Source organism: Hylobates moloch, unplaced genomic scaffold (assembly GCF_009828535.3).
Source record: "Hylobates moloch isolate HMO894 unplaced genomic scaffold, HMol_V3 SCAFFOLD_9, whole genome shotgun sequence".
Taxonomy (NCBI): Eukaryota; Metazoa; Chordata; class Mammalia; order Primates; family Hylobatidae; genus Hylobates; species Hylobates moloch.
The window spans coordinates 123,793,159-123,806,296 of NW_026652284.1; the positions used below are offsets into that span (position 1 = coordinate 123,793,159).

Sequence of the window (13,138 nt, forward strand, 5' to 3'; positions counted from 1 at the left end):
CTCATAAAGCAACCTTTTTCGAGTACCTGCTCTGCCCTGACTCATTCCAATTACCTGCTCTGTCATAACCATTTTTCCCGCCAAACCACTCACCCCGTCACTCTCTTTAAATCAGCCAATCGGAATTATTTAGCCTGTGCGGTCTAACCCTAGCGAATAGGGGAACAACACAGCAGCAGGGGCCACGTTCGTCAGGGATAAGAACCCCTTCCCCTCCCTTGTCCAGGTGTGTGCTCACCATTGCTCCATCTGTAAGGGCGCACCCTTCTGTAGAAGTATCTTGCCTTGCTGAGAATTAAAAAGAAAATTTTATATTCGAGTGCTATTTCTTTTGCGGCACTGAAACTTTATATATAACATCCACCATGTGATAACACAGCAAGATAACAGCTGGGCCAGGAACGGTGGCTCATGCCTGGAATCCCAGCACTTTGGGAGATCCAGACAGGCAGATCACTTGAACCCAGGAGTTCAAGACCAGCCTGGGTAACCTAGTGAAACCCTGTCTCTACAAAAAAATACCGAAAATAAGCTGGGCATAGTGGTGCGTGCCTTAGTCCCAGCTGCTAGTGAGGCAGAGGTGGGAGGACTGGTTGAGCTCAGGACGTCGAGGCTGCAGTGAGCTACGATCCCACCACTGCACTCCAGCCTGGGCCACTGAGCAAGACTCCATCTCAAAAAAAAGAAAGTGAGAGAGAAAGAGAAAGAAAGGAAGACAGCTGACTGTGTGTCTGTGTGTCACAGGGCAAATCCCCAAATTGGGGCTCAGCCCGGGAGGCCACATGGGTTCTTGGCTTCACACAGGAAATAATTTTTTTTTTTTTGAGACAGAATTTTGCCCTTGTTGCCCAGGCTGGAGTGCAGTGGAGCAATCTCGGCTTACTGAAACCTCTGCCTCCTGGGTTCAAGTGATTCTCCTGCCTCAGCCTACAGAGTAGCTGGGACTACAGGCGCACGCTACCACGCCTGGCTAGTTTGTGTATTTTTAGTAGAGATAGGGTTTCACCATGTTGGCCAAGATGTTCTTGATCTTCTGACCTTATGATCTGCCTGCCTTGGCCTCCCAAAGTGCTGGGATTACAGGCGTGAGCCACCGCGCCCGGCCACAGGAAAGAACTTAAGAGCAAGCCGGTAGAGGAAAACGAAAGCAAGTTTATTAAGAAAGTAAAGGAAGGCCAGGCGCGGTGGTTCACGCCTGTAATCCCAGCACTTTGGGAGGCCGAGGCGGGCAGATCACGGGGTCAGGAGATGGAGACCATCCTGGCTAACACGGTGAAACCCCATCTCTACTAAAAACACAAAAAATTAGCTGGGCGTGGTGGCAGGCGCCTGTAGTCCCAGCTACTCCGGAGGCTGAGGCAGGAGACTGGTGTGAACCCAGGAGGCGGAGCTTGCAGTGAGCCGATATAGCGCCACTGCACTCCAGCCTGGGCGACAGAGCAAGACTCTGTCTCAAAAAAAAAAAAATAACAATAATAATAATAAATTAACCCCTGACCAAAACTACTGGTGTTATCTGTAAATTCCAGACATTGTATGAGAAGGCACTGTAAAACTTTTTGTTCTGTTAGCTGACGTATGCAGCCCCCAGTCACGTTCCTCAAGCTTACTTGATCTATCATGACCCTTTCACATGGACCCCTTAGAGTTGTAAGCCCTTAAAAGGGCTAGGAATTTCTTTTTCGGGGAGCTCGGCTCTTAAGACACGAATCTGGGCCGGGCGCGGTGGCTCACGCCTGTAATCCCAGCACTTTGGGAGGCCGAGGCGGGTGGATCACGAGGTCAGGAGATCGAGACCATCCTGGCTAACACGGTGAAACCTCGTCTCTACTAAAAATACAAAAAAAATTACCGGGGCGTGGTGGTGGGCTCCTGTAGTCTCGGCTACCCGGGAGGCTGAGGCAGGAGAATGGCGTGAACCTGGGAGGCGGAGCTTGCAGTGAGCTGAGATCGTGCCACTGCACTCCAACCTGGGCGACAGAGCGAGACTCGGTCTCAAAAAAAAAAAAAAAAAGACGCAAGTCTGCTGACACTCCCGGCCGAATAAAACCTTCTTCCTTCTTTAATCCGGTGTCTGAGGAGCTTTGTCTGCAGCTGGTCCTGCTACGGTATTGCTGGGTTTTGGCTGCCTTCTTTATCGCAGCCTGCTTTATCAGCGGGCTCTTGGTGACCTATATCTTGTGAAACAAGTCGTGCTGAATTCCCATCTCATCAAAACCAAAAAGTGGACCCTCACCAACAACCCAGCCAAGCTGGCACTTTGCTCTCAGACTTTCAGCCTTCAGAATTATGAGAAATATTCACTAAGCCACTGATTTTTTTTTTGAGATGGGAGTTTTGCTCTCATCACCCAGACTGGAGTGCAATGGCGTGATCTCAGCTCACTCAACCTCTGCCTCCGAGTTCAAGTGATTCTCGTGCCTCAGCCTCTTGAGCAGCTGGGACTACAGGCACCTGCCATCACGCCCGGCTAATTTTTTTTTTTTTTTTTTTTTGAGACGGAGTCTTGCTCTGTCACCCAGGCTGGAGTGCAGTTGTGTGTAGAGCAGGGGGCAGGAGGACCAGCAAAGGTGACGCCGTGAAAAGGGACGGTGGGGCAGAGTGGGAAAGGCGGGGAGGGGAGGGGGCAGGGGGACGGGAGCGGGGGGGAGGGGATGAGACGGTGGGGGGAAGGGCGGGGCAAGGCAGAGAAGCCAGCGAGGGGTGAGGCTGCCAGGACATGGTGGGGACTTCCCCGGCACCCCAGACCCCCTCGGGAGCTGCTGCCAGGCCGGGACAGGGTCTGGCAGGCACCCGAAGTCCCGCCCTGCGCAGGGCTGGTTCCCGAGGCCGGGTTGTCCAGGTCGCGGTCAGGCGTGGGTCCTCGTGCCCTTCCCGGCTCCGGGATCACCTCTCTCGCTGGTCCCCTCCTCCGTGCTCTGCGCGCCTCCACCCCAGCGCCTGTCTTGGCTCCTAGGACCAGGGGCCTGGACGCTGCTGAGGGCTGAGGCGCCCCCTCTGAGGGGCTGGCCCCTCGGCCGCACTCCGAGACAGCCGCCCCCGGGCCCGCCCTTCCTTGCAGCCCCGCCGCCCGCCGCTCACTCTGCACACGCAGCAGAAGGGACGTGGTGTTCCCCAGGCTCTGGCCCCCCAGGACCTGCGCGGACCTGGCCCACTTCCGTAAACTGGGCGGAGGGATGAACCCCGACACAGGCGACCGGGGCGCTCGCCCTCCCCCTGCAGACTTCCTGCCCTCAAGGCTTCTGGCCCCGCCTGTGAATGGGGGCCGGGAGCGCTGGGGCGGGGCCGGCCTCCCTCCTTCCTCCCAGGCTGACCTCTGCCATCCTTTGAGCACTTCCCGTTCGGGGTTATTATTAAAGAACTGAGTGTGGACAGAGCACCTGTCCAACGCCCAGCTGGAAGCTGAGGTAACTTCGTCACTGCCCGTTGACCTGCGGGCACAGTGGGCCACACCCTCCTCAGCCGTCCGGGCCCTCAACTGCCCCTCCTGGCCACAGACGGCGCCTGCTTGGTCTCAGACCAGGTCCCACAGGGGCTGCCGTGCCTGCCGCCTCCACCCCATTCCCCCACAAGGCTGCGAGGCCTTCCCGGAAAATAAGCCTGGGCTCCTCACACCCCTGCTGGAGGCAAGGCCCGCCCTGCACTCTGGAGGCCGCCACCTCCTGCCGGTGTCTGGGAGGGGCCTGGCGCACCACAGACTTAGAGGCAGCAAGGCTGTGCAGGGCTTTCCAGGAATTTTGCTGCAAAGGAAAGGAGAAAAGCGGGAGAAGGGGAGGAGGGAGGAGGCCCAGATGGGCTCACCTTCCTGCAGCGGACAGCCACGGGCGTGGCACCGGCTGCGCACCCTGACCTGTACACGAACACACACAGCAACATATGCACGCCCAGGAACACAAAGGCCCACTTACATGCTTATAAATGCAGATGCGTGCCTGCATCAACGAGCTGGAGCACATGGGCAAATTCACGTGTACATGCACTACGTGAACACAAACCCGTGGACACAACACGCACGTGCATGCGCACGCACACGCGCACAAACGCGCACACGTACGTGCATGCACACGTGCACAACACTCACGTGCAGCACACTCGCACAAACATGCACACAACACGCACGTGCATACACATACAGCACGCACGTGTGTGCACACGGGCACAGACACGCACACAACACGCACGTGCATACACACGCGCGCAAACGCACAACACACGTGCATACACACGCGCACAACACGCACACAACACTCAGGTGCATAAACGCGCACAAACACGCACAACACGCACGTGTATACACACGCGCACAAACACGCACACAACACGCACGTGGATGCACACACGCACAAACATGCACATGCATGCACCCGCATACAAACACGCACACAACACGCATGTGCATACACACACATACAAACACGCACGTGCATACACACGCGCACAACACGCACGTGCATACACACATACAAACACGCACGTGCATACACACGCACACAACACGCACACAGCACGCACGTGGATACACACGCGCACAAACTTGTTAGTCTCTACTCAGGCTCCTGGAGCTTCCTGCTACCATAAGCAAGGATTCTGGGCCCACACCCAGCTAACGGGCTCCAGCTGGGCCAGAGCTAGAAGCCCGCCAGGCTGGGTTGGGTCCCCCTGCCCTAGGTGCCCACTACCAGCCAAAGCTCTCAGGCCTGCCTGTGTCCAGCCTGGGGTACACAGCAGTTCTGGGTTTCTGATTACACAAGATAATGTTTCCTTCTGTTGGCATCTGAATTTCCAGTTATTTGTGGCTGCAGCATTCCAACGCACACACCACCAGAAATCCCCTTCAGCGTACTGGCCTCACACCTACCAGGGCAGAGACCTTGTCTTGTTTGCTGCTAGAACCCGGGATCGCTGGAAGATCATCTAGCAGCAGGTGCTAATACACATTTGTTGGATGAATGAGTGACTGTGACAGAGCCTTCAGGGTGAGGCTCAGGCCAGGCCAGCCAGGCAGGGTGGGGGGCTGGTGTGGCCCCAGAGGTCTTGGAGGTAAAGGCCAAGAGGCAGAATGTGGTGGTGAAGGGTGGAGGGTGCAGAGCCCCAGGCTGCCGCAACACCCCTGCCCTGGACACCTCCAGCTGGGCTCAAGGCTGGGCTGCAGGATCTGGGTGAGCAAATGAGCCTGCATCCTCCTTGCCCAACCCTGCCCCAGCCAGGACCTTGACCCCTCAGGAGTGGCTGCTAGGACAGGGCAGGGAGAAGCAGCCCCCAACACCTGTGGCCTTGCAGGGATGCTGTGTGCCCGGCCCATTCCATCTTCACTTTGGAGACTGCAGCACAACAGCTCACCACGTGCTGGCCCTGTTACCCAGCAGGGATGGGCTGCCACACCCCAGGGCGCTGGCTTCCGGGGGCAGCAGTGTGTGGGCTCCTTGCCTGCCGGGGTCACGGAGGAAGGCCAGCTCTGCCCAGCAGTGTGTCCTGAGATGAAACCTTAGACCCACCTGGTCTGCAAAATAGTACCCAAGCCCAGTGTGGTGGCTCAGCCCTGGAATCCCAGCACTTTGGGAGGCTGAGGCGGGAGGATCACTTGAGCCCAGAAGTTGAAGATCAGCCTGGGCAACAAAGTGAGACCTTTCTACTAAAAATTAAATAATTTAAAAAATTTACAGCCAGGTGTGGTGACTCACACCTGTAATCACAGCATTTTGGAAGGCCAAGGCAGGTGGATAGCAAGGTCAAGAGATCGAGACCAGCCTGGCCAACATGGTGAAACCTTGTCTCTACTAAAAATCCAAAATTAGCTGGGCGTGGTGGCGGGCACCTGTAATCCCAGATACTCAGGAGGGTGAGACAGGAGAATGGCTTGAACCTGGGAGGCAGAGATTGCAGTGAGCTGAGATCGTGCCATTGCACTCCAGTCTGGGCAAAAAAGAGCAAAACTCCGTCTCTCACACACACACACAAAATTAGACGGGCGTGGTGGCGCACACCTGTAGTCCCAGCTACTCGGGAGGCTGAGGCAGGAGAATCGCTTGAACCTGGGAGGCAGAGGTTGCAGTGAGCTGAGATCACGCCACTGCACTCCAGCCTGGTGACAGAACAAGACTCAGTCTCAAAACAAAAACAAAAACAAAAACTTAGCCAGGTGTGGTGCTGAGCACCTGTAGTCCCAGCTACTCAGGAGACTGACAGGAGAGGATCACTTGAGCCCAGGAGGTCAAGGCTGCAATGAGTGGTGGTTGCGCCACTGCACTCCAGCCTGGGCGACAGAGAGATCTTGCCTCACACAAAACAAAACAAACAACAAAAAATACACAAAAGAGCCAGGAGACAGCACCAGAAGGGACCCACAGGGCACCACCGCGTCCCCACTGTGGTCAGGCCTGGGAGTGGGGCCCAAGCCCAAGTGGCCCCATCCACAACCCCAGAGAAACTGGGAGGGCCGGGTGTGAGGACTACAGTGTGCAGGGATGGGCTCAAGGCCCCTGGCCCTGGGCCCGCCATGACTTAGGTCAGTAGGGCACTGAGGGAGCCTGTGCCGAGACTAGGTGTTGCTACTGGGCACTAAATTTTTAAAATAACCACTTTAATGAGACATATAATTCCCATACCATACAATTCATCCATTTAAAGTGTGCAATTCTGTGGGTTTTAGCATATTCAGAGGTATGCAAACATCACCAACGGCCAATATCAAAACACTTCCTCACCCCAGAAAGAAACCCCAAACCAGCAACCGTCGCTCCCACCCCCTGCCCTGGACACCGGCAGCGCCATCTCCCTTCTGCCCTCTGGACGTGCCCATTCAGGACACATCATGTGAGCAGGATCACGCCGTCCGCTCCGTGTGCCTGGCTTTTCACTTAGCATCATGTCTCCGAGGTCCGTCTGTGTCGCCCAGTGCATCAAAGTCTCATTCCTTTTGACAGTGGGCACCGTTCCATGGCCTGGATTCCAGTGCCTGGACTGGCCATGTTTAGTCTACGCACCCCTCAATGGATGGACAGGGTTTCCACCTTGCCGCTATGGCAAAGGATGCTGCCGCTATGACGAAGGATGCTGCCGCTATGACGAAGGATGCTGCCGCTATGACGAAGGACGCTGCCGTTATGGCAAAGGATGCTGCCGTTATGGCGAAGGATGCTGCCGCTATGACGAAGCACGCTGCCGTTATGGCGAAGGATGCTGCTGTTATGGCGAAGGATGCTGCCACGAACTTTGGTGCACAGGCATCTGTTTGCATCTTTGCTTTCAATTCCTGTGGGCAGAGCTAGGAGTAGAATTGCTGGGTCACACTGTGACTCTTGGAGGAGCTGCCAGGCTTATTCCAGAGGGCCGCACGGGTTGACATTCCCACCAGCATTGCACAAGCATTCCAATGACTCCACGTCCCCCCCGTGCTGGTTATTCACCTTTAGTAATATGACCATCTTTGTCGTGTGCAGTATCTCTCTGTGGATTGCATTTGCATTTCCTTGATGACTAAGGATGTTGAGCATCTTTGCATTTGCTTGAGGGCAATTTCTACATTTTGTACATCTTTGGAAGATCTGCCCAGACCCTTTGGCACAGGCCCAAAGTTGTTTGTTTGCTTGTTTTTGAGACGGAGTCTCACTCTGTCGCCCAGGCTGGAGTACAATGGCATGATCTCGGCTCACTGCAACCTCCGCCTCCCAGGTTCAAGCGATTCTCCTGCCTCAGCCTTCCAAGTATCTGGGATTACAGGCACGGGCCACCACGCCCAGCTAATTTTGTATTTTTAGTAGAGATGGGGTTTCACCATGTTGGTCAGGCTGGTCTTGAACTCCCGACCTCAGGTGATCTGCCCGGGCACAGGCTCAGAGTTTTAAGAAAAACCACAAAGTGCTATGAAGTTTGAGGCTACCAGGATGGAGCGCCAAGCCAAGGTTCCTCGGGACGCCCGAGGCTGCTGCTCCAGGCGGGCTGGCGGGAAGAGGGGGCGGGAAAAGGGGGCAGGAAGGGGGCCGGGGCGGGCTCTCCGGGAAGGTTCCGGGAGGGCGTCCTGGGCGGGCCCTGCGTCAGGTTGCAGTTTCACTTTTAGGTCTGGGCACCTCCAGCTGCTGCTCCCCGGACGGCTCCCAGGGAGAGCAGACGCGCCACCCTCGGGGCGCCGACAGTCACGGTGAGCTGCGCCCCGCCCCCTCCCCCGGCCTGGCTGGAGCTCCCGGGTGGGGGATGCTGGCCCTGCTGCCCCAGCGTTCGCCCAGAAGGCCCCGCGCCGCACACGGGGGCGGAAGCTCCAGGCTTCAGGAAAGGCTACCCTTGGCCGGCCCAGGGGCCCGGCCTTTGGACCTGGGCTTGGGCTTGACTCCCAGGTGCCCATCCAGGTTCCCGGGCCGGTCCTGGTCCCGCCCTCAGCTGCCTTCTGGGCCCAGTCTCCACTTTCAGCAGACCCGGCACTCAGAGGCTTCCTGGAGCAGCCGCGGCCCCTCCACAGTGGCCCAGGTGACCCATATCCCAGCGGAGGCCCGCTATGGCCTCTGACCCCCAAAGCCTCAGCCTTGGACAGGTGGCTCATGGAGCTGCAGGCACAGAGAAGGCCCTGGAGGACGCACTGGGCTGGGGCAACACTCTGGCTGGGTTGTGCAGTGGGTCCCTGTGCCACACTCAGGGGTGACAGCTTGTTTCCTCCCAGCCAGAGGCAGCCATTCCAGTGGACAGAGCCCTCTGTGTTAGAGCAGATCTGGGCATCAGGCCCCACTGTCCCTGGCTGAAGGTGCTCATGGTCCCATAGACAACAGGGAGAACACTATTTCTGTGTTGGGGGGCGGCCAGGGACAGGAGCTTTCTGCTAGTGGGAGCATCCCAGGATGAGCTGGGCAGGGCTGCTGTGGAGGGAAGGAGTCCCCCATCGTGGGAGGCTTCCGGGTACTGACCCTTCTTGCACTCCCTCCCGCCCTCCCCCTGAGGGCACAATGCCTGACCCATTTCCCCTCCTCAGGAGCATGGGGTCAGCCTTTGAGAGGGTGGTCCGGAGAGTGGTCCGGGAGCTGGACCACGGCGGGGAGCTCATCCCTGTGACCAGCCTGCAGAGCTCCACTGGCTTCCAGCCCTACTGCCTGGTGGTCAGGAAGCCCTCAAGCTCCTGGTTCTGGAAACCCCGTTATAAATGTGTCAACCTGTCAATCAAGGACATCCTGGAGCCGGATGCCCCGGAACCAGGTGCCTGATGTAGTGCTGAGACGGAGCCCCAGGGAGGCTGGATGGGAGAGGGGAGCGGGCTGGGTCCAGCCAGCCACCCACCGGGCTCTGCAGGCTCTCGCTCTGGGCCTCTGTTCCAGAGGCCAGGGCCTTCCCAACGGTCCCTCTGCCCTGGGGCTGGGACAGGGCTGGTGGGGGCGGGGGACAGGCAGGGCGGTGGGCACGGCCTCAGGTCTGGCCTTGCTTTAGATTTGCAGCGTGGCAGCAGCTTCCACTTCTACGATGCCATGGATGGGCAGCTGCAGGGCAGCGTGGAGCTGGCAGCCCCAGGACAGGCAAAGATCGCAGGCGGGGCCGCGGTGTCTGACAGCTCCAGCACCTCGATGAATGTGTACTCGCTGAGTGTGGACCCTAACACCTGGCAGACCCTGCTCCGTGAGAGGTGGGCCCTAAGAGGGCAGGGCCCCACCCACCCCAAGCAACCCTGCTTTTATTTATTTATTTATTTAAATTATTTTTTGAGGTGAGGTTTTGCTATCTTGACCAGGCTGGTCTTGAACTCCTGGCCTCAAGCAATCCTCCTGCCTCAGCCTCCCAAAGTGCTGGGATTACAGGGGTGAGCCACTGTGCCCGGTCCCAGCCTTGCTCCTGGGAAGGTCACAACCTTGGGGCATCAGGAAAGTCCCAGAGGCAAAAGAGCACTGTGGCAGGAACCAGGTTGCAGGAAGGAAGCTGCAGGGGTCATCTGGGGCCTCAGCTGCCAGGACTGGATCCTAAGGACCGGACTGAGCCCCAGCCTGCTGTGGGGACAAGTGGTGGTGTGGACATGGGGGCCCAGGGGAGGGGGCCGCTCGAGTCTGCACTTGGAGTCCCCGAGTCCACCTTTCCTCATGGGATCCCGTCCCCGTGGGGAGCGCACAGAGAGGCTTCCAGTGCCCAGGCATCCACAGACCTCTGCAGGGCCCCTCTGCACCACCTCCCCCAGTGGCATGGGGCTGTCAGGGGAGGGAAGACGTCTAGGGGGACTGCCACCCAGTGAGCTTGCTGCTCCTCGGACCACAGGCACCTGCGGCAGCCAGAGCACAAAATCCTGCAGCAGCTGCGGAACCGCAGGGACAATGTGTATGTGGTGACGGAGGTGCTGCAGACACAGAAGGAGGTGGAAGTCACGCGGACCCACAAGCGGGAGGGCTCAGGCCGGTTTTCCCTGCCCGGAGCCATGTGCTTGCAGGTGTGTAGCCAGCCCCGGGCCACGCCTGGCCCCACGTGGGCATGCAGCAGTGGGTGATGGAGGCAGCGGGCTGGGCTCTGCCAAGGCGCCTCAGAGCAGCTCCCAGCCCTGCGCTTGGCTGCGGAGCCGAAGTCACCTGGCGGCAGGCCTGCCCCCAGCACCCAGCTCACACCCGCACCCAGCCCACACCTGCACCCCACAGTCCGGTGCCCAGGGCCCAGCCCTAAGCCCATCTCCATGCCTCAGGGTGAGGGCCAGGGCCACCTGAGCCAGAAGAAGACGGTCACCATCCCCTCGGGCAGCATCCTCGCATTCCGGGTGGCCCAGCTGGTTATTAACTCTGACTTGGGTGAGCTGGAGTTGGGGGTGTCTCAGGCCCAGGCTCTGGCAGAGAAGCAGGGAAGCCTGGGGAGAGCCAGCCACCAGCTTGGGCTGCTGTGAGCCCCTGGCTGAACAACGTCCTGTGTCTGGCAGGTGGCTGAGGTCCTGTGCTCTGGTGTGTGGGTGATTGGGCAGGGCCTGAGCTGGATAAGGGAGCTTCTAGTAGGGGAGGGGAGGGGATGCTGGGATCTGGGTGACATGCCTGTCCCTGTCTGCTCCCACCTGGCTGCCAGACGTCCTTCTCTTCCCGGATAAGAAGCAGAGGACCTTCCAGCCACCCCCGACAGGTGAGAGCCAAGAGCCCCCAGCGTGGGGTGTCCAGTGGGAAAAGCACACTCCCTTGGCAATTGAGGCCTTTTCCTCGTGTTCTCAGGGCACAGGGAGGCCGGGCAGCTCCCTGAGGCAGTGGGCACCCCCCATACACACACACGGGGCGACACAGGACAGCTGACCCTGGGCCTCCCTGGCCTCCCTCCCTGCCCTGGGCTGCCAGTGTTGGCGGTGGTGACCGGGGCTGTGACGGCCCGGGGAAGGCCTCAGCCCTCTCTGGCTCAGACACCCATCCCCTGCACTGACCAGCCCTGCCCTCCCATGCCCCTGCCCAGGCCACAAGGGTTCCACGAGCGAAGGCGCCTGGCCGCAGCTGCTCTCTGGCCTCTCCATGATGGGGTGCCTCCCCAACTTCCTGACAGGTCAGTGCCCTCCTGACCGCCCCGGGGACCTTTGGTGGGCTCTCCTTCTGCCGCCTGGGGTCTGCCTGTCCTGACCAAGGCTTTCCAGGGCCCTGTAAGCACCCGGGCAGTGCCAGTCCCTCTGTCCCTACAGATGGGGTCCCTGCGGAGGGGACGTTCACTGAAGACTTCCAGGGCCTACAGGCAGAGGTGGAGACCATCTCCAAGCAACTGGAGCTCTTGGACAGAGACCTGTGCCAGCTGCTGCTGGAGGGCCTGGAGGGGGTGCTGCGGGACCAGCTGGCCCTGCGAGCCTTGGAGGAGGCGGTGAGCGGGGGAGGGTGCCCGGGGCACACAAGGCCTGCCCAGCCAGCCAGGCTCACCTGCCCTTCCCATGCCTGCAGCTGGAGCAGGGCCAGAGCCTTGGGCCAGTGGAGCCCCTGGACGGTCCAGCAGGTGCTGTCCTGGAGTGCCTGGTGCTCCCCTCCAGAATGCTGGTGCCGGAACTCGCCGTCCCTGCTGTCTACCTGCTGGGGGCACTGACCAGTGAGCGGCCCCTGGGGGCAGGTGGGGGGTGGGAGGGAGGGAAGTGGGCTTTCCCAGGCGGGCCTTCAGGACCTCCCTCTTACCTGACTCTCTTCCAGTGCTGAGTGAAACACAGCACAAGCTGCTGGCGGAGGCGCTGGAGTCGCAGACCCTGTTGGGGCCGCTCGAGCTGGTGAGAGGGTTCGGGCTGCAGGAGGATGGGCTGAGCCAGTGGAAGGGGCCCTGTGGCACCTGGGAAGGGGTGGTGCGGGCAGGCACAAGGTGCCCAGTTTCCCCATCTGACACACTCCTGCCCTGTCTTGGCAGGTGGGGAACCTCTTGGAGCAGAGTGCCCCGTGGCAGGAGCGCAGCACCATGTCCCTGCCCCCCGGGCTCCTGGGGAGCAGCTGGGGCGAAGGGGCACCGGCCAGGGTCTTGCTGGACGAGTGTGGCCTGGAGCTGGGGGAGGACACTCCCCACGTGTGCTGGGAGCCGCAGGCCCAGGGCCGCATGTGTGCACTCTACGCCTCCCTGGCACTGCTATCAGGACTGAGCCAGGAGCCCCACTAGCCTGCGCCCGGGCATGGCCTGGCAGCTCTCCAGCAGGGCAGAGTGTTTGCCCACCAGCTGCTACCCCTAGGAAGGCCAGGAGCCCAGTAGCCATGTGGCCAGTCTACCATGGGGCCCAGGAGTTGGGGAAACACAATAAAGGTGGCGTACGAAGGAAAGGCTGGTAGCAGAGTTGTTGAGGGGTCCTGGATCTGGGGTAGGGTGGGTAGGGGTGGGGACAGTACCCATGCATGATCAGGAGGGACATCAGGGCCACGTGCAGGTGATGTCTGCATTGTCCGGCTTCTTTTGCACCCTGGAGCCAAGGGGAGCCCCATGCTGGGCTTGGCCGCTCTCTAGAGTAATGGGCCCGTGGCCCTGCCCACCCCTGCCTGTGTGTTTCTCTGCCTGTGAGGAAGGGCAGGGCGATTTAGGTGAGACAGTTCCACCAGGCGTGTCCATGGCTGAGGCATGGCAGGAACCTCTGCTTCAGGGAGCTTGAGGCATGTGCTGCAGAAGGGTGTGGCCATCCTCGGCCCACAGGGGCTTTAGGGGTGCAGGTGTGACTGATGACAGGCCCTGCCCTCCTGGGGCCACACAGGAGGTTCCTGAGAAGCGATACTAA

The 13,138-nt window shown here is 59.5% G+C and overlaps 1 protein-coding gene across 3 annotated transcripts; it reads left to right on the top strand.

Moving 5' to 3' along the window:
• The first annotated feature begins 3,050 nt into the window (after positions 1–3,050).
• On the top strand, positions 3,051–12,692 carry GSDMD (gasdermin D). 3 transcript variants are annotated; one of them, XM_032760619.1, is made up of 14 exons: positions 3,051–3,407; positions 4,787–4,924; positions 5,664–5,760; positions 8,057–8,137; positions 8,957–9,177; positions 9,406–9,598; positions 10,219–10,387; positions 10,634–10,736; positions 11,002–11,055; positions 11,374–11,460; positions 11,594–11,766; positions 11,844–11,985; positions 12,084–12,157; positions 12,292–12,692. In XM_032760619.1, the coding sequence occupies exons 5-14, from the start codon at positions 8,961–8,963 to the stop codon at positions 12,532–12,534; spliced, it is 1,455 nt and encodes a 484-aa protein (XP_032616510.1). In that variant the 5' UTR covers positions 3,051–3,407; positions 4,787–4,924; positions 5,664–5,760; positions 8,057–8,137; positions 8,957–8,960; the 3' UTR covers positions 12,535–12,692. The 3 variants fall into 3 exon arrangements, with proteins under 3 accessions (XP_032616510.1, XP_058300544.1, XP_032616511.1); XM_032760620.2 differs by lacking the exons at positions 3,051–3,407; positions 4,787–4,924; positions 5,664–5,760 and adding an exon at positions 8,343–8,460 and having other exon boundaries at positions 8,048–8,137; XM_058444561.1 differs by lacking the exons at positions 3,051–3,407; positions 4,787–4,924; positions 5,664–5,760 and having other exon boundaries at positions 8,041–8,137.
• The last annotated feature ends 446 nt before the right edge of the window (positions 12,693–13,138 follow it).